Source organism: Erinaceus europaeus, chromosome X (genome assembly GCF_950295315.1).
Source record: "Erinaceus europaeus chromosome X, mEriEur2.1, whole genome shotgun sequence".
Lineage (NCBI taxonomy): Eukaryota > Metazoa > Chordata > Mammalia > Eulipotyphla > Erinaceidae > Erinaceus > Erinaceus europaeus.
In genome coordinates this window covers 72,124,199-72,145,627 of record NC_080185.1, presented here as the reverse complement: position 1 = coordinate 72,145,627, position 21,429 = coordinate 72,124,199, and the positions used below count along the sequence as shown (strand labels likewise).

At 40.1% G+C, this 21,429-nt stretch overlaps 1 protein-coding gene across 1 annotated transcript; it reads left to right on the top strand.

The window, feature by feature from the left end:
• The first annotated feature begins 7,887 nt into the window (after positions 1-7,887).
• On the top strand, positions 7,888-20,564 carry PBDC1 (polysaccharide biosynthesis domain containing 1). The gene is made up of 6 exons (XM_007526081.3): positions 7,888-8,024; positions 8,114-8,179; positions 9,833-9,892; positions 17,473-17,613; positions 19,597-19,708; positions 20,240-20,564. Exons 1-6 carry the CDS (start codon positions 7,995-7,997, stop codon positions 20,410-20,412), a joined length of 582 nt encoding a protein of 193 aa, XP_007526143.2. The 5' UTR covers positions 7,888-7,994; the 3' UTR covers positions 20,413-20,564.
• Positions 20,565-21,429: the final 865 nt, after the last annotated feature.

The following is a 21,429-nucleotide window of genomic DNA, read 5'->3' as shown; positions in this document are numbered from 1 at the left end:
TAGGTCTAAGTAAAAACTATTTAAGTACTTTATGGTGTCTTTTTTTAGGTCTTCCTACTTGCTTGCTGCATTTATTGAGTCACTGCCGACTACCGTAGGCTTTTACTTTAAGGTATATATTTTCCCCTAATTTATGGATACATGTATGTTGTTTTCGACGGATTATGTTGTTTTCGCCGGGCTACGTTGTTTTCGCCGGGCTGGCTTCACGGGCGGGTAACAGACGACCAGGGACTCATGGTTGAGCTGTAGGCAGTATCTCTTTATTCATGCAGGACGCAGCACAAACTAAGACGAGCTAAGCTAAACTCAAGTTACCCTAAAACTCACAATGCTGTCTTTATATATACTTGCCAAATAGGGTGGAAACAGGATGTGACATAGGGAGGGTGGAGCGAAAAGTGACTGGTGAAAATCAGAGTGTGACAAGGTGGGGGCAGAGCAGGCAAGAATCCTATCACTGAACCACCAATGCCCTGGAGTGCTTTATGTAAATGTAAAAGTGATTTATGTAAATAGACCAAAGCTTTGAATAGGATTAAATCTATCCCTATACAGGCATATGGTTAAGCAGAAGCCAGGGGGAGCTGGCATACTATCCAACACATGTACACATATGTTCTGTCTCATGGTCCCTGGACTATATCTATGTTTTGAGGCTTTGTTAGGAAATGCACCACCTGAATTGGAACTAAGGAGTCCTATGCAATAGGAAAGTTCTCACCAGAGTAATGGAGCTGGAGGGTTGACACCTCAGGCCTGGCATCTCTGGACACAGTCCAAAGTGAAACATGCCAAGGTGGCACTGGTGGTGTTGATTTGGTTGAGATTAGCAGATGCAGTATCAAATGGTTTAGATAAGAAAAACCTGAAGGAAAACGAGCAAAGTCCCAGAGTTTTCAGGACTGGAAGAAAGAATGGGAAAGAATGAGGAAGGTTCCTTGCTGTCTTAGGCAATATCATCTTTTTAAATTGTTGAGTTGTATTCCATTGATTATATGTCCCATTTCTTCTTTTTTTAATTATTTAAAAATACTATTATTATTTATTTTACTGAGAGAGGAAGACCAGTGCAGTGTTCAGCTCTGGCTTATGGTGGTGTTGGGAATTGAATCTAGGACCTCAGAGCCTCAGGCATGAAAGTCTTCTGCATATCCATTATGCTATCTTACTAGCCCTGTCCCATAACTTTATTATCCAGTCATCAGTCGATGAGCATTTAGGTTGCTTCCATGTTTTGATTATTGTGAGTAATGCATCTGTGAACTTGGGGTGCATATAAAATTAGTATTTTAGTATATAAAATTAGTTTTTTCATGCCTCTAAGAGTGGTATAGCTGAATCATAAGGTATTTCAATTTTTATTTGTTTTTTAAATATTTATTTATTCCATTTTGTTGCCCTTGTTGTTTTATTGTTGTATTTATTATTGTTGTCATCGTTGGATAGGACAGAGAGAAATGGGGAGAGGAGGGGAAGACAGAGAGGGGGAGAGAAAGATAGACACCTGCAGACCTGCTTCACAGCCTGTGAAGCGACTCCCCTGCAGGTGGGGAGCTGGGGGCTCCAACCAGAATCCTAAGGATGGTCCTTGTGCTTTGCGCCACATGCACTTAACCCACTGCGCTACAGCCTGACTCCCGCCCTTGTTGTTTTATTGTTGTAGTTATTACTGTTGCTGTTATTATTGATGTCATCATTGCTGGATAGGACAGAGAGAAATGGAGAGAGAAGGGGAAGACAGAGGGGTAGAGAAAGATAGACCCTGCAGACCTGCTTCACCGCTTTTGAAGCAACTCCCCTGCAGGTGGGGAGCTGGAAGCTCAAACCAGGATCCTTAAACTTGTGGTTGAGCTTTGTGCCACCTGCGTTTAACCCACTGAGCTACCGCCGGACTCCCAATTTTTATTTGTTTTAAGGATTCTCCATACTGTTTTCCATAATGGCTGCACCAGTTTGCATTCCCATCAGTTGTGTAACTGAGTTCCTTTTTCTCCAATATGCATGATTACTTTACATATATTTTATACAAATCCTTTGGCAGATGTGTGGTTTGCAGATACCTTATCCCAATCACTGGGTTACCTTTTTATCTTTGTCTAGTTTTCTTTTAATGTGTATAAGGGTTTCAGATTGATGTAGTCCATTTTTTAAATATTTACTTATTAATTTTCCCTTTTTGTTGCCCTTGCTGTTTTTTTATTGTTATAATTATTATTGTTGTTGTTATTGATGTCTTCATTGTTGGATAGGACAGAAAGAAATGGAGAGAGGAGGGGAAGACAGAGGAGAGAAAGACACCTGCAGACCTGCTTCACCGCTTGTGAAGCGACACCACCAGCCCGGGTCTTGAACCGGAATCCTTACGCTGGTCCTTGCGCTTTGCGCCACATGCGCTTAACCCACTGAACTACCGCCTGACTCCCAGCCCACTTCTTTTAGTCTAGATTTTTTTTCCTTTGTCTCCGGGGTAAAATCTTCAAATACATCTTTGATGTTAAGGCCCCGATGTGTCTAGTTGATCTTGCCTTCTGTATATTTTATAGTTTCAAGTCTACTACCCAGGTCTTTGGTTATTTATGAGTTTCCTAGCATCATTTGTTGAAAAGATATTCTATTTCCCATTGAATGACTTTGACCCCTTTGTCAGATACTAGTTATCCATGCATGTGTAGATTTCTGGAATCTTCAGATCCATTGGTCTGAGTGCCCATTTTTTAGTTCTAATATCACATTTTTAAAGTTTCCATAGCTTTTTACTATAAACTGAAGTTGGAGAGAGTGTTATTTCTTTTTAATTTTATTTATCCCTTTTTAATTTTATTTATAAAATAAAAATATAGACAAGACCATAGGATAAGAGGGGTACACTTCCACACAGTTCCCACCACCAGAGTTCCGTATCCCATCCCCTCCCTTGAAAGCTTTCCTACTCTTTATCCTTCTGGGAATATGGACCCAGGATCATCATGGGGTGTAGAAGGTGGAAGATCTGGCTTCTGCAATTGCTTCTCTGCTGGACATGGACATTGGCAGGTTGAGCCACACTCCCAGTGTTTCTTTCTTTCCCTAGTGGGGCAGGGCTCTGGAGGGGGGGGTGTTCCAGGACATATTGATGGGGTCATCTGCCCAAGGAAGTCAGGTGGATGTCATGGTAGCATCTACAACTTGGTGGCAGAGTAGTAAAGTTAAAGGGTTAACATCCCACGCCTGGTGTCTCTGGACACAATCTGAAGTGAAGCATGTCAAGGTGGCCCTGGTTGCATTGATTTGATTGGGATCAGCAGATGCAGTATCAGTCGGCATGGATTGAGAGAAGCATGCAGGATAACAAGCCCCATCCCAGAGGCTCCAGGACTGGGAGCAATATGGGTTTTAAAGAGAATGGGAAATATTCCTGCTGTCTTAGGGTTTAAGAAGGCAATAGACAGTTATTGTTATAACCAAGTTATATGGAAATTTGGTTGACTTTGAAAATCCATTGTTGGAATTTGCTGTATAATACAAGACCTCACCATGATTTATGTCATCTAATGCTTATATAGTGACACAACCAGTTGCTTCTAGTCTCCCTGGTCTAAAATTATAGGTGATTTAATATTTCAAAGAAATAGTCATTATTAGAAATGTGTGAGCAATTTAAGCCCACTGTTAAAATTAAATCATGTTATCAATTTGAAACCTTAAGTGCTTAGATTGAAAGAATATATACTCAGTACTAGGGTCTATGCATAAAAAAATTTGAGACTGTCAATCTATTTCCCCTTCTCATATTGATTAAATAGTGATTTATAAGACCGTAAGTTAATAGGAACGTATATTAACACCATTCCTACCACCAAAGGTCTGTGTCCTCACCCCACCCCCTATAGTGAAACTGAAAATCTACCCTCACTCTGCACCCAGAGTTTTTCTTTCTTTCGTTTTTTTCCCTTTATTGGGGTTAATGTTTTACATTCGATAGTAAATACAATAGTTTGTACATGCATAATATTTTTCAGTTTTCCACACAATAATACAACCCCCACTAGGTTCTCTGTCATCCTTTTCCAAGACCTGTACTCTCCCCCTTCCCACCCACTCCAGAGTCTCTTACTTTGGTGCAACAACCACAGAGATTTTACCTTAGTGCAATACTCTGAACTCAGTCAAATTATGCTTTACGTTTCCCTTTCTGTTGTTCTTTCTCAACTTCTGTTTATGAGTGGGGTCATCCCATACTGGTCTTTCTCTTTCTGACTTATTTAACTTAACATAATTTCTTCTAGCTTCATCTAAGATTGGTCAGAGAAGGTGGGTTCATCAGTCTTAGTAACTGAGTAGTTATGGGGTGATCACACTCTCAGGCAGAAGTTGAAAAACAAGATCAGAAGAGAAAACACAAATAGAACCTGAACTGGAATTGGCGTATTGCACCAAAGTAAAAGACTCTGGTGTGTGTGTGTGTGTGTGTGTGTGTGTGTGTGTGTGTGTGTGTGTGTGTGTGAATACAGGTCTTACATTAATTCCCCAATAAAGAAATTAAAAAAAATAACTGAGTAGTATTCCATTGTATATATAGATCACAACTTTCTCAGCCATTCATCTCTTATTGGGTATCTGGGTTGTTTCCAGGTTTTGGCTATTATGAATTGTGCTGTTATGAACATAGATATACCATTTTTCCCTTTTATTCCTTATGAATACTTTTAGTATTTGTGGGTTTGTTTCTTTTGCGATTATGCATGAATTTTGGGGTAGTTTTTTTTTTTTTTAATTCCTTGAAAGGGAGTCAGGCGGTAGTGCAGCAGGTTAAGTGCAGGTGGCGCTAAGTGCAAGGACTGGCATAAGGATCCTGGTTCAAGCCTCCGGCTCCCCAGGTGCAGGGGAGTCGCTTCACAGGTGGTGAAGCAGGCCTGCTGGTGTCTTTCTCTCCCTCTCTCTATCTTCCCCTCCTCTCTCCATTTCTTTCTGTCCTATCCAACAACGATGACATCAACAACAACAATAATAACTATAACAATAAAACAAGGGCAACAAAAAGGAATAAAGAAATAAAAATATTTTTTAAGAATTCCCTGAAAAAAGGGCCTTGGAATTTTGATATAGATTGCTTTGAATCTATAAATTGATTTTAGTAGGATGGCCATTATATTTTTCCCATTTTATTGGGGAGTAATTGGTTTATAGTACAGTTATACATGAGATAATCTGATATCTGTTCTTCTCTTTGGCTTATTTCACTGACTCCCAGCTTCATCCAAGATGAGGCAAAGGATATAACTTCATCATCTTTAACAGCTGAGTAGTATTCCATTGTTATATATGCCACATCTTTCTTAGACACTAACAAGTTATTGGGCATCTAGATTGTTCCACGTTTTGACTATTACAATTGATGTTACTATGAACATACATACATCTCTTTAGGTAGGTGTTATTGTGTCCTTTGGGTAAATCCCCAGGAAAGATGTTGCCAGGTTAATTTATCCTTTTGTGAGATGTTTACAGACTGTTTTTCATAGAGTTGGGCCAATTTGCATTTCCACCAGCAGTGTAGATGTGCCCCTCTCTGACACCCATCGTCTCCAACACCTGCTGTTTCTGTTCTTTCTAATGTATGACTTTTTCACAGGTGTAAGATGTTATCTTGTTGTCATCTTTATTTGCATTTCTCTTACAATCTGTGAGTTTTATCATCTTCCAATGTGTCTGTTGGCCCTCTGGACCTTATACTCAGTAAATGTTCTATCCATGTAATTGCATTTTTATTATCTTTATTTATTTATTGGATAGAGACGGCCAGAAATTGAAAGGGAAGGAGGTGGTAGAGATGGAGAGAGACAAAGAGACACTTGCAGTACTGCTTCACCACTTGAAAAGCTTTCCCTCTGCAGGCAGGGACTTGGGGCTCAAACCCAGGTTCTTGCATATTGTAGCATGTGTGCTCAACCAGGTGTACCACCACAAGGCTTCTGCGACTAGATTTGTATCATTGAAGATGCCATGGCCGGTGTGCCGCTATGTTCCATCACTGGGGAGCCAGAGACGACCCAAACTGCCCCTGCGGCTACAGACAATGACCCACATAGTCAACGACTGCCATCTCTCCAGATTCAAAGGAGGTCTCGAAACTTTTCATCAGGCTCAACCTGACGTTGTTGACTGGCTACGGAAGAAGGGCAAACGCTAGAAGAATTGAAGATGCCTATAAAATTTGCATAGAAAAGGGTTCTGCCAGTATTTTTCTCTAAGTATTTGATATTTTCAGGTCTAACTTCCAAGTCCTTGATACATTTGACTTTACTTTTGTGTGGGGTGAAATATAGTGGTTCAGCTTCATTCTTCTTGATTTTTTATTTACCAGAGCACTGCTCAGCTCTGACTTATGGTGGTGCAGGGGACTGAACCTGGGACTATGGAGCCTCAGGCATGAGAGACTCTTTGCACAACCATTATGCTATCCACCCCCACCCTTCTTCTGCAAGTTTTAAACCAATGGGATTACATCAAATTGAAAAGCTTCTGCATAGCAAAAGAAACCACCACCAAATAGATTCCTTACAGAATGGGAAATCTTTATATGCCACACATCAGATAAAAGGCTAAGAACCAAAATTTTTCCCCCTCCAGGGTTATTGTTGGGGCTGGGTGCCTGCACTACGAATCGACTGCTCCTGGAGGCTTTTTTTTTTTTTTTTTGCCTTTTGTTGCCCTTGCTGTTTATCATTGTTGTTGTTCTTATTTCTGTCTTTGTTGTTAGATAGAACAGAGAGAAATCGAGAGAGGAGAGGAAGACAGAGAGGGGGAGAGAAAGACACCTGCAGGCCTCCTTCATTGCTTGTGAGGTGACCCCCCTGCAGGTGGGGAGCCAGGGGCTCAAAGTGGGATCTTTACGCTGGTTTTTCGGCTTTGTGCCATGTGCACTTAACCCGCTGTGCTACCTCCCAGCCCCCGAGATACCCTTTCTTTCTTAGCAAAGGGTATTTTCATTTAGAAACAAATCAGTATGTGAAAATCATCTATTAATTAAGAAAGATCAAGGAACTGCAGTTTTACTTGCTAATACCACTCTAGCTGTTGAAGGGAAATATTGATTCTTAGATTTATATTCAGTCATTCATCACTTAATCATGTTTCTTTCCTGATCTAGCTCCCACGGAACAAAATATAAATCTAATGAGTGACTGAATACAAATCTAAGGAGTGATGGGGGCAAGTGGTGGTGCACCTGGTTAAGTGCACACATTACAGTATGCAAGGGCCCAGGTTTAAGCCCCTACAGGGGGAAAACTTCAGGAATTGTGAAGCAGGGCTACAGGTGTCTCTCCCTTTCTAGCTCCCCCTCCCTTCTCAATTTCTCTCTGTCAATATCCAATAAATAAATAAATAAATAAATAATCAAACGAGTGACAGTAAAAATGACAATGCAGAACAATTTACTTAACAGAGTCTAAATAGCCCCCTCCAGTGGCAGGTGATCAGAGCAACTGGTGCATTTGTGTTCATAATTGAAACCCCTCCCTGTTCCCCGCCTGTTTTGGCTAAAACAGACTAAATTTATCTCTTTACTCTATTGCCTAGTAGAAAACCTGCTTTGTAATTTACTTCGTGGTGTTAACGTTCTCCGTCTACAAAAGCGCTCACATTCAGTAATGGAGTGTGGATGGGCTAGGGTCTTTCGTGCGGTGGGCACACGAAAACAATTATTTTAATTCTGGGTTTCCCCAGGACTGTTACCAATATTAGCCAGCAGTAAACAACTTTAGAGCCCTCAAGTTGCCTAGACTGTGCAAGAACACAACGCTTTTTCGTCTGGCCTGCACAAGGTGAGTGAGGAAAAAAATCAACGATAAACAGTGCCGGCAAGAGAGGGAGGGTGCAAAGGGAAGTGCGCGCAGGCGCACAGCCAATGGGCGTCACTCTTGCTGAACACTTCCTTTCCAATCTTCTGTGGCAAGAGCATTCGGAGGCTCATTTCCGGAAAACTGACGTCACGCATTACGGGTTCCAACATGGAGGCGACTAAAAGAATGGAGGATTCGGTGAGACAATGGTCTGGGTCGGGAGAGTGGGGGAAATTAAATCCGGAGAAATCTTGGACTCTCCCGCCCGCCTCCTTTTCTTCTTCCAGGTTTCCGGGGAATTGGTGTCAGTAGCACATGCTCTTTCTCTCCCAGCTGAATCTTACGGCAATGATGTGAGTATTCCTCATTCACACCTATCACTCAGTCATCTCGCTTTAGGTCTTCGGGGCCTGCCACGAAATTGTAACCCATGCCCAGCTAGCTTACGCAGACCCTCTGCGTATCCACTTGAAAGAGCACCTTCAATTCGTTTTCATTTTGGCCCACAAAGCAAACTAATGCCAATAAAATTAGTTCCCAAACTTTAGGATCCCCACAAAGCTTTTAAATATTCAAATATGCAGGTCTTAATGTATAACAAATCAAATTATCTGCGAGTTGGCAGGGGAATAGGTTCAGGGGATCGAGCACTGTACTTGCATGCCTAAGGTCCATGACTGAGCCCTGCCACATCATATGCCAGAGTGAAGCTCTGGTCTCTCTAGAGAGAGGGAGGGAGAGAGAGTGAGAGTATCTGAGGGGTGAGAGTAAGGAATCTGTATTTTTTCAAAGGTCCCCTGAGTGACTCCACTGTGCCATCAAGTTGCACAGGCTTGTAGTGTGCTTCTTTAGATCATTAAGGAGAAAGCACATGTTGTATTTTGTGATACCAGACAGAGGGACAGGAGAGTAGTAGTAACAACCAAATCAGAATGCGATGCATTCTAGATGAATGGGGAGTCAGGTCTTCATAACCAAAGGACTTTAGCTGGAGAAGAAACCGCTGAAAACTAATACAGCAGAGGAAAACTTCACAGAGGAAGTGGATCTTGGATGGTATTTACAAGTTGTAGTTGGATAAAAGACATGGATTGTCAGACAGGCGAAGGACATGGTTTAAAGCATGGAGGCAGTGTAAAAACTGTTGCAAAGGTGTCAGTGAAATGGAACTTAAGTTGGAATGGAACATGTGGTAAGGTTTGTTTATTATCTAGCTTTATGGCACTGATTCATTTTTTAAGTTGTAGGATGGTAACTGACTATCTGCTAAAGGCAAATAATAATTACAATATACTACACTCTTAAAAGTACTTACATTCCATTATATTTTGTCCTCTCAACATTCTGATATATACATTTTCTTTTTTATAATAATTTAACTCAGTACTAAGAAGGTGAATTATCTACTGTTTTATGTAGTTTCATACACTTACTAGCTGCTGGGAAAAGAACTAGTGACACTGTTTATTCAAATCTAAGTATCGCTTCTTTGGGTGTCAAAAGAATTGTTTTATTGTCTCAACCCATTAGTCCAGTTTGGTAGACTTTTTAAGCATTACTACACTTCTGAAGACATCATCATCATCATCATCATTATTTTACCAGAGTACTTCTCAGCTCTGGCTTATGGTGATACCTGAAATTGAATCTGGGACCTTGGAGGCTCATGCATTCAAGCCTTTTGCATAATCATGCTATCTCCTTGGCATTCTTAATGTGTTCTTAATAGAAAGACTGGGAGATTTCTTTCTTTTTTTTGAATATTTTATTTACTTATTTAGTTATTGAAGAGAGACAGTGAGAAATTGAGAGTAAAGAGGGAGACAGGGAGAGAGAAAGAGAAATACCTGCAGCAAATTCCTCTTGAAGCTTCCCCCTTGCAGGTGGGGACTTACCACTTGAACCTAGATCCTTCTGCACTGTAATGTTTGTGTTCTACTGGGTGTGCCACCATCTGGCTCCAGGATTGGGAGATTTCTAATATGGCTTTCTTTACTACTTTGTAGCCTGATATTGAGATGGCTTGGGCCATGAAAGCCATGCAACATGCTGAGGTCTACTACAAGGTAAGTTGTCTGTCATTATTAAGCAGAATTGTAATTGCAGTGTATGTTTTTTTGCTGATTACTGTTCTAAGCAAGTTTAACAGTTGTATTTGAACATACTTTTTTTTTTTTTAATTTTAAATGTTACATTCTTTTTTTTTTTAAATTTTTTATTTAAGAAAGGATTAGTGAACAAAAGCATAAGGTAGGAGGGGTACAACTCCACACAATTCCCAACACCCAATCCCCATAACCCACCCCCTCCCATGGTAGCTTTCCCATTCTCTATCCCTCTGGGAGCATGGACCCAGGGTCGTTGAGGGTTCCAGAAGGTAGAAGGTCTGGCTTCTGTGAACATACTTTTTTTTTAAAAAAAAATTACTGTAATAACTTACCCATAGAAAACACAGAAGGGTGAAAGTTACTTTTGTTTTGATAGTGAGTGCTTCTTCTTTGCCCAGTGTTCTGCCACTGACAGGAGTTCCTGCTCCAGTGTAGGCACATAATAAATGTTGACTAAATTAACAATTGAGAAGATCTAGTATTCTCTAGCAAGAGCCAAGTATCACTAGAGTCAAAAGGATTTGAATTGGTAAAAGGGGCTGTAGTACATTATGGTAATTTAAATGTATGTTATGATTTCGTACAAAACCTAGAGTGTCTATACTTTCTTTCTGTATAGAAATATTTGTTAGGGGGGCCGGGCAGTAGTGCAACGGCTTAAGCGCACATGTCAAGAAGCGCAAGGACCAATGTAAGCATCCTGGTTGGAGCCCCTGGCTCCCTACCTGCGGGGGCGGGGGATGGCTTCACAAGCAGTGAAGCAGGACTGCAGGTGTCTGTCTCTCTCCCCCTCTCTATCCTCTCCTCCTCTGGATTTCTCTCTGTCATATACAACAACAAGAACAGCAATAACAACAACTATAATAACAACAACAACGGCAACAAAAATGGGAAAGAATGGCCTCCAAAGAGCAGTAGATTCATAGTTCAGGCACCAAGCCCCAGCGATAACCCTGAAGGCAAAAAAAAAAAAAAAAATATATATATATATATGTATGTATATATATTTGTTAGACATTTTATTGGAAAATAATGATTTATAGGACAGTTACTTTTTATTAGTAATTTAATATTTACTTACAAAATTATATGATAATGGGGTATAATTCCACACCTTTCCCACCACTTTGTTCTCATTCCCCCACTGGAAACTGCATTAGTTCTCCCAAGATCACAGATATGGGTTTTGCTGTAACTATCTATCTATCTATCTATCTGTCTATATTTATATATCTTCTAATTTTGTCTATGGTACTGCCTTCTCTTCCTTTGTAAGTCACACTACTTCTGAGTGTGACTGTTCATACTTCTATCTCCGGTTTCTGATGGAATTGGAGTTCAGAGCCCTCTGACCAAAATTCTTTATGGGGTGCAGAAGGTGGGAGTTCTGGCTTCTGTAACTGCTTCTTTGCTGGACAATGGGTGTTGGCAGGTTGATCCATACCACCAGCCCATTTCTGTCTTTTCCTAGTGGGGCAGGGATCTGGAAAGGTGAGGTTCTAGGACACATTGGTGAAGTCATCTGCCCAGGGAGTTCAGAATGAAATCATAGTAGCATCTGCAACTTGGTGGCTGAAATGCAATAAGATATAAGCAGGACAAAAATGATTAATGAAGAAGAACCATAAAGTAGGAATAGGGCAGATGAAAATAGGGACTTTAGGGTCGATAGAAGCTAGGAAGTCTATTTTAGGTGTGTTCCTAGGGGCTCATAACTAGTAATTTTTGCTGGAGCTTGATAGCTAACTTGCAGGTAAACTAGAAATATTACCTGGGAAGATGGGTGTTAGAGTTGAGAGTAGGACTAGAAAGTTGGATTAGGATACAGAGTAGCTCACAAACTTGAAGAAATATATATAAATATAAATATATAAATACTATTTACCATGTCGATCTAACTGGGGGCCTGTATCTATTCATGCTTAGCACAGGAGCATGTGTAACCTCCGAGTCCCTGTCAGTCTGAGCTCTCAGCCCATGGTCACAGCTGCAAACATTCTGAGCTGCACTAACTTCAGGACCAGTTTTCCTCAAGTGGTAGAGTAGGATTACTCAGCCTCCCTTCGGAGAGTGGAGTAGTCCTTACCATTGCTAGTTCATAGTGAAGGTGTGGTCATGAAGAAGCCCACAGGAGGGTTTATGATGATGTTTCTGATGGATGTCACCACTGATGTTGGAGAGAGGGATCTATTAGAGCTCTAGGCCCATTGAATCTATGGGGGGAGGGGGAATCCAAGGATTCTCTGACTAGGGCCCCAGGCGGTGGGGTGGCCTGGCAGTGACTATATGCCCTATCTCATGGAACCTGGTCTATATCTAGGTTTTGGGACTTTGTTAGGAAGTGAACCACCTAGGAACCACTTTGTTAGGAAGTGAATGGAATTAGAGAATCCTATGAAAGGAAAGGTCTCACCCGAGTAATGAGACTGAAGGGTTGACAGTCTATGCCTGATGTCTCTGGACACAGTCTGAAGTGAAGCTTGCTGAGGTGGTACTTGTTGCATTGATAAGGTTGAGACTGGCGGATATAATATAATTTGGTATGAATTGAGAGAAGCATGCAGGAAAGTGAGCCCCACCCTAGAGGTTCCAGGACTGGGGGAAACATAGGCTCTATAGAGGAAGCGGGAGGTTCCTGCTGTCTTAGGGTTTAAAAAAGGCAATAGATAGTTATTTCTATAATAATATTATTTGGCAATTGGGTTAACTTTAAAAAATCCCACTGTTCGTATTTACTGTATCATACACAACATCACCATAATTTATATTCTTTTACATTATTTGTATATAGCTGTGCCACTGGTTGCTTCTGTTCTCCCTGATCTAAGCTTTTAAGAGAGTCAGTATATCAAAGGCTCAGCCTATGGTCTGTGCATTAAAAAGTTTGAGACATTCAATCACTTTTTTCCCTCTCATATTAATTAAATAGTGATTTAAATGACTACAACTTATCAGGAGTGTATATAAACACCATTCTCATCATCAAAAGATTGTGTCCCATTCCATCTTACCCCCTCCCTGCCTCAGTGAAGCCGAACTTCCGCCCTCGCCCTCAACCCAGAGAATTTTTACTTTGGTGCCCTACTACAAATTAAAAGTTAAAACCTGCTTTGAGTTTACCTTTCTTTAAATTTTTTAAATTTATTTTATTTATTCCCTTTTTGTTGCCCTTGTTGTTTTATTATTGTAGTTATTATTGTTGTCATTGTTGTTGGATAAGACAGAGAGAAATGAAGAGGGGAGGGGGAAGACAGAGAGAGGGAGAGAAAGATAGGCACCTGCAGACCTGTTTCACCGCTTGTGAAGCAACACCCCTGCAGGTGGGGAGCCAGGGCTTGAACCAGGATCCTTATGCGGGTCCTTGTGCTTAGCGCCATGTGCGCTTAACCCGCTGCGCTACAGCCCGACTCCCTGAGTTTACCTTTCTATTCTTCTTTCTCAACTTCTGTTTATGAGTGGGATCATCTCATACTTTTCTTTCTGACTTAGCTTACTTAACATAATTCCTTCTAGCTCCATCAAAGTTGGGTCAGAGAAGGGAGGTTCATTGTTCTTCATAATTTCATAGTATTCCATTGTGTATATATAACACAGCTTTCTCAGCCACTCATCTGTTGGGCACCTGGGTTGCTTCCAGGTTTTAGCTATTACGGATTGTGCTGCTATGAACATAGGTGTACACATATCTTTTTGGTTGGGTGTTACAGAGTCCCTGGGGTATATCCCTAGGAGAGGAATTACTGGGACATATGGGAGGTCCATGTCTAGCCTGGTGAGAGTTTTGCAGACTGCTCTCCACAGAGGCTGGACCAATTTACATTCCCACCAGCAGTGCAGAATTTCTTTGTCCCCATAGCCACAGCCTCTCCAGCATTTGTTGCTGCTGTCCTTTTAATTAATTAATTTATTTTCCTTTTTGTTGCCCTTGTTGTTTTTAATTGTTGTTGTAGTTATTGTTGTTACTGATGTCGTTGTTGTAAGATAGGACAGAGAGAAATGGAGAGAGGAGGGGAAGACAGAGGGGGAGAGAAAGATACACACCTGCAGACCTGCTTCACCGCCTGAGAAGCGACAACCCTGCAGGTAGGGAGCCGGGGGCTCGAACCAGGATCTTTATTCCGGTCCTTGCTCGCTGCTGTCCTTTTTGATGTATGCCATTCTTACAGGGGTGAGATGGTATCTCAGTGTTGTCTTTATTTACATTTCTCTGATAATCAGTGACCTGGAGCAGTTTTTCATGTGTTTGTTAGCCTTTTGGATCTCTTCTGAAGTGAATGTTCTGTTCATATCCTCTGCCCATTTTTGGATGGGGTCATTTGCTTTTTTGGTGCTATCTTTGCTGAGCTCTTTGTATATTTTGCTTATTAGTCTCTTGTCTGATGTATGGCAAATGAAGATCTTCTCCCATCCTGTGAGGGGTCTCTGTTTGTGTGATGGTTTCTTTGGTGGTGCAGAAGCTTTTCAATTTGATGTAGTCCCATTGATTTGTTTCTGTTTTAGTCTTCCTTGCAATTGGGTTTGTATCATCAAAGATGTCCTTGAGGCTTAGGTGGGAAAGTGTTCCACCAATGTTTCCCTCTAAATATTTGATAGTTTCTGGTCTAACATCCAGACCCTTGATCCATTTGGAGTTGACTTTTGTTTCTGGTGATATAAAATGGTTCAGTTTCAGTCTTCTGCATGTTTTAACCCAATTTTCCCAGCACCATTTATTGAAGAGAGCCTTCTTCCTCCATTTAATACTTTGGGTCCCCTTATCAAAGATTTGATGTCCATAGGTATGAGGGTTCATTGTTCTTGATAGCTGTATAGTATTCCATTGTATACTTATACCACAGCTTTCTCAGCCACTTATCTGTTGTTGGGCACCTGGGTTGCTTCCAGGTTTTAGCTATTATGAATTGTGCTGCTATTTTTGGTTGGTTGTTAATGGAGTCCTTGGGGTATATCCCCAGGAGAGGAATTACTGGATCATATGGAAGGTCCATGTCTAGCCTTCTGAGAGTTCTCCAGACTGTCTCCACAGAGGCTGGGCCAATTTACATTTCCACCAGCAATGCAAAAGGGTTCCTCTGTCCGCACATCCTCTCCAGCATTTGTTGCTGCTGTCCTTTTTGATGTATGCCATTCTCACAGTAGTGAGGTGGTATCTCAATGTTGTCTTAATTTGCATTTCTCTGACAATCAGCGACCTGGAGCAGTTTTTCATGTTAGCCTTTTGGATCTCCTCTGAGGTGAATGTTTTGTTCATAGCCTCTGCCCATTTTTGGATGGGGTCATTTGCTTTTTTGGTGCTAAGTTTGCTGAGTTGTTTGTATTTTTTGGTGATTAGTTTCTTGTCTGATGTATGGCATGTGAAGATCTTCTCCCATTCTGTGAGGGGTCTCTTTGTTTGTTTAATAGTTTCTTTGGATGTGCAGAAGCTTTTCAATTTGATGTAGTCCCATTGGTTTGTTTTTGCTTTAGTCTTCCTTGCAATTGGGTTTGATTCATCAAAGATGTCCTTGAGGTGTAGGTGGGAAAGTGTTTTACCAGTGTTTTCCTCTAAGTATTTGATTGTTTCTGGTCTAACATCCAGGTCTTTGATTCATTTGGAGTTGATTTTTGTTTCTGGTGAGATAAGGTGGTTCAATTTCATTCTTCTGCATGTTTCAACCCAGTTTTCCCAGAACCATTTATTGAAGAGAGCCTCCTTCCATTTAATACTTTGGGCCCCCTTATCAAAGATTAGATGTCCATAGGTGTGGGGATTTATTTTTGGGCTTTCAGTTCTGTTCCACTGGTCTGTGTGCCTATGTTTGTTCCAGTACCATGCTGTTTTGATGATGATGGCTTTATAATACAGTTTGAGATCTGGAGTGTGATGCCTGTTTCTTTTCCTCAAGATGGTTTTGGCAATTCTAGGTGTTTTCTGGTTCCGGATAAATGATTGTAGTTTTTGTTCTATTCTCTTAAAGAAGCTTGGTGGAACTTTGATGGATATTGCATCAAATTTGTATATGGCTTTGGGGAGAATATTCATTTTGGTGATATTTATTCTTCCAATCCATGAGCATGGGATGTCTTTCCATTTCTTGGTAGCAGTTTCTATTTCCTTGAGTAGCGACTCATAGTTTTCAGTATACAAGTCTTTCACTTCTATGGTCAGCTTTACTCCTAGGTATTTTATTAATTTTGCTGAAACAGTAAATGGGAGTGATTTCTGGATGTCTTCTTCAGATATAGTGTTTGTATAAAGAAATGTCACTGGTTTTTGTACATTGATTTTGTAGCCTGATACCTTGCTATATTGCCTGATAACTTCCAGTAGTTTTCTGTTGTATTCTTTAGGTTTTTCTATGTATACTATCATATCATCTGCAAATAGTGAGAGCTTGACTTCTTCCCTTCCAATCTGTATTCCTTTGATTTCTTTCTCTTGCCTGATTGCTATGGCAAGAACTTCCAATACTATGTTGAAGAATAATGGTGATAGTGGACAGCTCTGCCTAGTCCCCGATCTGAGGGGGAATGCTTTCAGCTTCTGCCCATTGAGTATGATGTTGGCTGTAGGTTTGCTATATATGGATTCCACTATCTTGAGGAATTTCCCATCTGTTCCCATTTTTTGTAGAGTTTTGAGCATGAATGGGTATTGAATTTTGTCAAAGGCTTTCTCTGTATCTATTGAGATTGTCATGTGGTTTTTGGCTTTGCTTTTATTGATGTGGTGAATGACATTGATTGACTTACGGATGTTGAACCAGCCTTGCATTCCTGGGATGAGTCCAACTTGGTCGTGATGAACAATTTTTTTGATGTGTTGTTGTATCCGGTTGGCCAAGATATTGTTTAATATTTTGGCATCTGTGTTCATCAGAGATATTGGTCTGTAATCTTCTTTTTTGTTGTGTCCCTATCTGCTTTTGGTATCAGGGTGATGTTGACTTCATAGTAGGTGGAAGGGAGTATTCCTGTTTCTTCACTCTTATGGAAAAGCTTAAGAAGTATGGGTACTGTTTCCTGAAAGTTTTGTAGAATTCGTTTTTGAAGCCATCTGATCCAGGACTTTTGTTGTTGGGGAGATTCTTAATAACGGTTTCAATTTCTTTGTCTGTGATTGGTGCATTTAGGTTTTGTAGTTCTTCTTGGTTCAGTTTTGGAAGGGCATATGTTTCTAGGAATACTTCCATTTCTTCAGATTCTCTAGCTTGGTGGCGTATAGTTCTTCATAGAAGTTTCACATGATTTTCTGGATTTCTGTGGTGTCAGTTGTGATATCTCCTCCATCGTTTACAATTCTATTAATTTGAGTCTTCTCTCTTTTTTGTTTGGTGAGTCTGGCTAGGGGTTTGTCAATTTTGTTGACTCCCAGGTGTTTACTTTTTAATGAGGTGTGTGTGTGTGTGTGTGTGTGTGTGTGTGTGTGTGTGTGTGTGTGTGTGTATTTTATTTTATTTTATTGCACAGAGAGAGCCATACGGATATTTTGTGGGAAGGGGGTATAGAAGTATAGAAAATTAATGAGTATCATCTGTATGTTGTCTTATTTTTGCCAGCTTATTTCATCAGTTGACCCACAGTTTCTGAAGCTCACGAAAGTTGATGACCAAATTTATTCTGAATTTCGGGAACGATTTGAGAATCTCAGGGTAGATGTATTGGACCCAGAAGAGCTGAAATCAGAATCAGCTAAAGAGGTAAGAATTCTCACAGGGCTATCAGCCCACTCATAAGGTAAGAACTCTCTTCCATATTGCCTAACATTTGTCCAGTGATTAGTGATTGTGATTTTAATATACTCATACTTTTTCTCCATACTCTTTTCTTGTTTAAGGAAAATAAGAGTCAGGGTTTTTATGTAGTTATAATAAACTATGAGATGAATATTTTTAGGGTTTATAGACCTTTTTAATATTCACTGAACCTTTTCTCCCCCTCTCTTTTGACTTGGACCACACCTATAAAGGGTAAAGAAATAAATTTACTTAAATGACCTGTTTAGCGAGAAATTTTGAAGGAGGCGTGGTAAATAGAGTAACAAGTGTTTCACTTCTTTGTATTTAAATTCACATTACTACATACCATGGATGTTTGGGAACTTTGTTTCACATTGCTTATGTTTTTTTTTTTATATTGTTTTATTTATTTTTTACGAGAGTACTGCTCAGCTCTGGCTTATGTTGGTACTGGGGGGACTGAACCTAGGACTATGGAGCCTCAGGTAAAAGAGTCTCTTTGCATAACCATTATGCTGTCTACTCCCACCTTTTATTTTTTTTTGTCACCAGGTTTATCACTGGGACTTGGTACTTGAATAATGATTCCACCACTCCTTGTGACTATTTTTCTTTTTTCTTAGAGAGACAGAGAGAAATAGAGACAGAGAGAGAGCTTACCAAACTTCCCTGTGCAGGTGGGGATTGTACATCACAGAGTGTACACTCTACTTTTTATGCTACTGCCTTGACCCTGCATTGAATTTTTTTGAGTATTTATTTGATTAGTTTTTCTTACCAGAGCACTGCTCAGCTCTGCTTATGGTGGTGCAGGAGATTGAATCTGGGAATTTGGATCCTCAGGCATAAGAGTCTCTGCATAATCATTATCTTATCTGTCCCTGCCCTCATTGCTTATATCTTATAGAGTACTCCTTTTTTTTTTTTTTCCTGTGGCATCCAGGCCTTGCCTATGTGTAATTCTACCACTCCTGGGCTGCCTTTTTTTTTTTTTAATTCATTCTTCATACTAGACTAAGACACACACACACACACACACACACACACACACACACACACACACATCCCATGGTATCACTCTTGTCATTGTGGAGCTTCACCTGGTGATGTGGTGACCCCATGTGATGCCTGGTCTTGAAACTAGGGCCTCACACATGGTAAGACCTGAGTTCTATTGGGCGAAGCATCTCCTGGTCTCTGAGAGAACTAACTTTTATGTTGGCAAAATTTTTCCTTGAGAGTGGGTCCTTGATTTATGAGGAATCTAAACTGTTCACTCTTAACTTTCAATGATCTATAGAAAATTGCCACTGTTGAATTAATGATTTTTCATTAAATTTAATCTTGTGACTTTTTGCTTCCCCCGTCCTTGGTCTTTTTTGTGCTTTAATAGGGATAAGCGGTATTTTTAGACTGAGGTAGCCAATAACTTAAAAACAAAACGTAATATATTTAAGAAATCAAATTAGGGTTGGGGGCGGGTGGCAGGTTGCAGCTATGCAGTGCATTCCTTTCGTGTTGTGTTGTACTGGTTCAATCCCTAGAACCACAGAAAAAGAAAGAAAAAAAGAAAGATCACCATAGGTAGAGGAACAGTGCTATACAATGGCAGAATGGTATTTCTGTCTTTTGTTTGCTTACAGTAGAAATAAATAAAGAGGGGAGGAGAAAAAAGAAATAAAGAAAACCAAGTTTTAACTCTCTAGTTTGAATTTAAATATTTAAGTTTTTTTTTCAGGTTATTAAACTGTTATTCATGTTGAGAAATAACTAATCCTAAGACAACAAATGACCTACAAACTTAATGCTAGTGGTACTAGCAATCAGTTCCTTCCTAATTTCTTTCCTTTATTGGGGAATTAGAAGCCCCTCTCCTTTCCTGACTTTGTCAGCCTCCTGCACTTGTCAGGTAAGGCACTTAATTTTTTTTTTTAACCTTTATAGAAATGGAGGCCATTCTGCTTGAAATTTGATGGGATTGTAGAAGATTTCAACTATGGTACTTTACTGCGACTGGATTGTTCTCAAGGCTACACTGAAGAAAATACCATCTTTGGTGAGTTTCTCTTAAAATTTTATTTATTATTTATTTATTTATATAATGAGAGAGAAAGAGATGGAGAAACCAGGGCACTGCTCAGCTCTGACTTATTGTAGTGACAGGGATTACATCTGGGCCCTTTGAGGCCTCAACTATCCAAGTTCTAAACTCTACAGTTGAACCATCTCCCAGGCCTTGGTGAGTTTCTGTGGTGAATTTCCAGCATTCTGGAATGACTTCTATGTAAGGAGCGTGAGGAGTCAATCAGGTTTTACTGATAATCCAACAGCATGAATACTAATGAATTGGCAGTATGAATAGTTATCCTTAAAGATCATGTCACTATTTTTTTTAGTAGCTTTGAGATAAGATACTAAAGTGTTTCTAGCGGCAAACGCTAGAAGAAGAGTTTCTAGCCTTTTTTAAAGATAGAATACCATGTTATGACCATACTTGAATGTTTTGCATGCTCAACTTTGTTAATGCATTTCCAATAAATTTAGAGAACTAAGATGAGAACAGTAATCAAGTCTATTCATCTTTCAGCCCCCAGAATACAGTTTTTTGCCATTGAAATTGCTCGAAATCGGGAAGGCTGTAACAAAGCAGTTTACATTAGTGTTCAGGACAAAGAAGAGAAAGGAACCAGTGATGAAGAAGAAAGTAGAACTCAGAGTGAAGAAGAAAAGGGAAAAGCCAGCAGAGAAGAAGAAAAATAGAAGCTAATAAAGAAGTCATTAAAAGTGGTGAAACAACTATGTGTGGTGGACAGGAAACATCTTTCTAGAAACTGTGACTCAACTAAACTTAGAAGTAGCATGCTACTACTTGCAGACTTGCGATTAAGTGTATTATGTCCTTGTGCAGTTGAAAGATGTTCAGCAAGACATCTTTCCAGCCCAATAATTAGTAGCTGTTCTGTTCATTCTTTCACATGAACCGACTTAAAAGACTCTTAGTGATGTCTTAGTTGATTATTTCTTTGGTGTATTGTTTGTTGGTTCTCACCACCAGCCAAGTAAAACATTTTGTAAATAAATTAGATTCTGATGACTAGATCTGTGATTGACATTTATTTGATGTTTTTTTTCCTTTTGAAAAGATTTATTTAACTTATTTTATGGGCAAGAACAGGAGCACACTACTCCAGCATATTCAGTGCTGGGATCAAGCCTGGGTCCTCACACATGTAAGTCATAAACTCTAGTTCAGTCACCTTCCTGGCCACATGAGATTGGCTTTTAAAATTGTTTTTTGAAATTTAAAATTGTTTGATACTTCAGGTTTTTTTCAGGTAACCTCTGTCATGTCACTGTTTCTTGTAGTAACAGGTTTCCTTACATCTGTTAATTTGTGCATGGTTTTGGGATTACCTTTACCTAAGAAATGATGCTTTCCATTTAAATGACCTAAGTTTATGATTTTCTTTTGAAGTATCCAGCAAAAGATTTGATAAATACTCTGGTGATGGGAGTTGGGTGGTAGAGCAACGGGTTAAGCGCACGTCGTACAAAGTGCAAGGACGGGCATTAAGGATCCCGATTCGAGACCCCGGCTCCCCACCTGCAGAGGAGTTTTTCACAGATGGTGAAACAGGTCTGCAGGTGTCTTATCTTTCTCTCCCCCTTTCTGTCTTCCCCTCCTCTCTCCATCTCTCTCTGTGCTATCCTGTTGGTATGTTTCTAATTCTACTTCTAAAAACCCCTTCCGTTTCATTAGTTTAATCCCCCCTGATT

What these genes read in the sequence shown, in the direction of transcription:
- PBDC1 (XM_007526081.3), top strand. Translation starts at nt 7,995, where the DNA reads ATGGAGGCGACTAAAAGAATGGAGGATTCG. An exon ending in CTGAATCTTACGGCAATGAT is followed by an intron (nt 8,180 to 9,832) that starts GTGAGTATTCCT and finishes ACTACTTTGTAG; the next exon opens with CCTGATATTGAGATGGCTTG. An exon ending in AATCAGAATCAGCTAAAGAG is followed by an intron (nt 17,614 to 19,596) that starts GTAAGAATTCTC and finishes TAACCTTTATAG; the next exon opens with AAATGGAGGCCATTCTGCTT.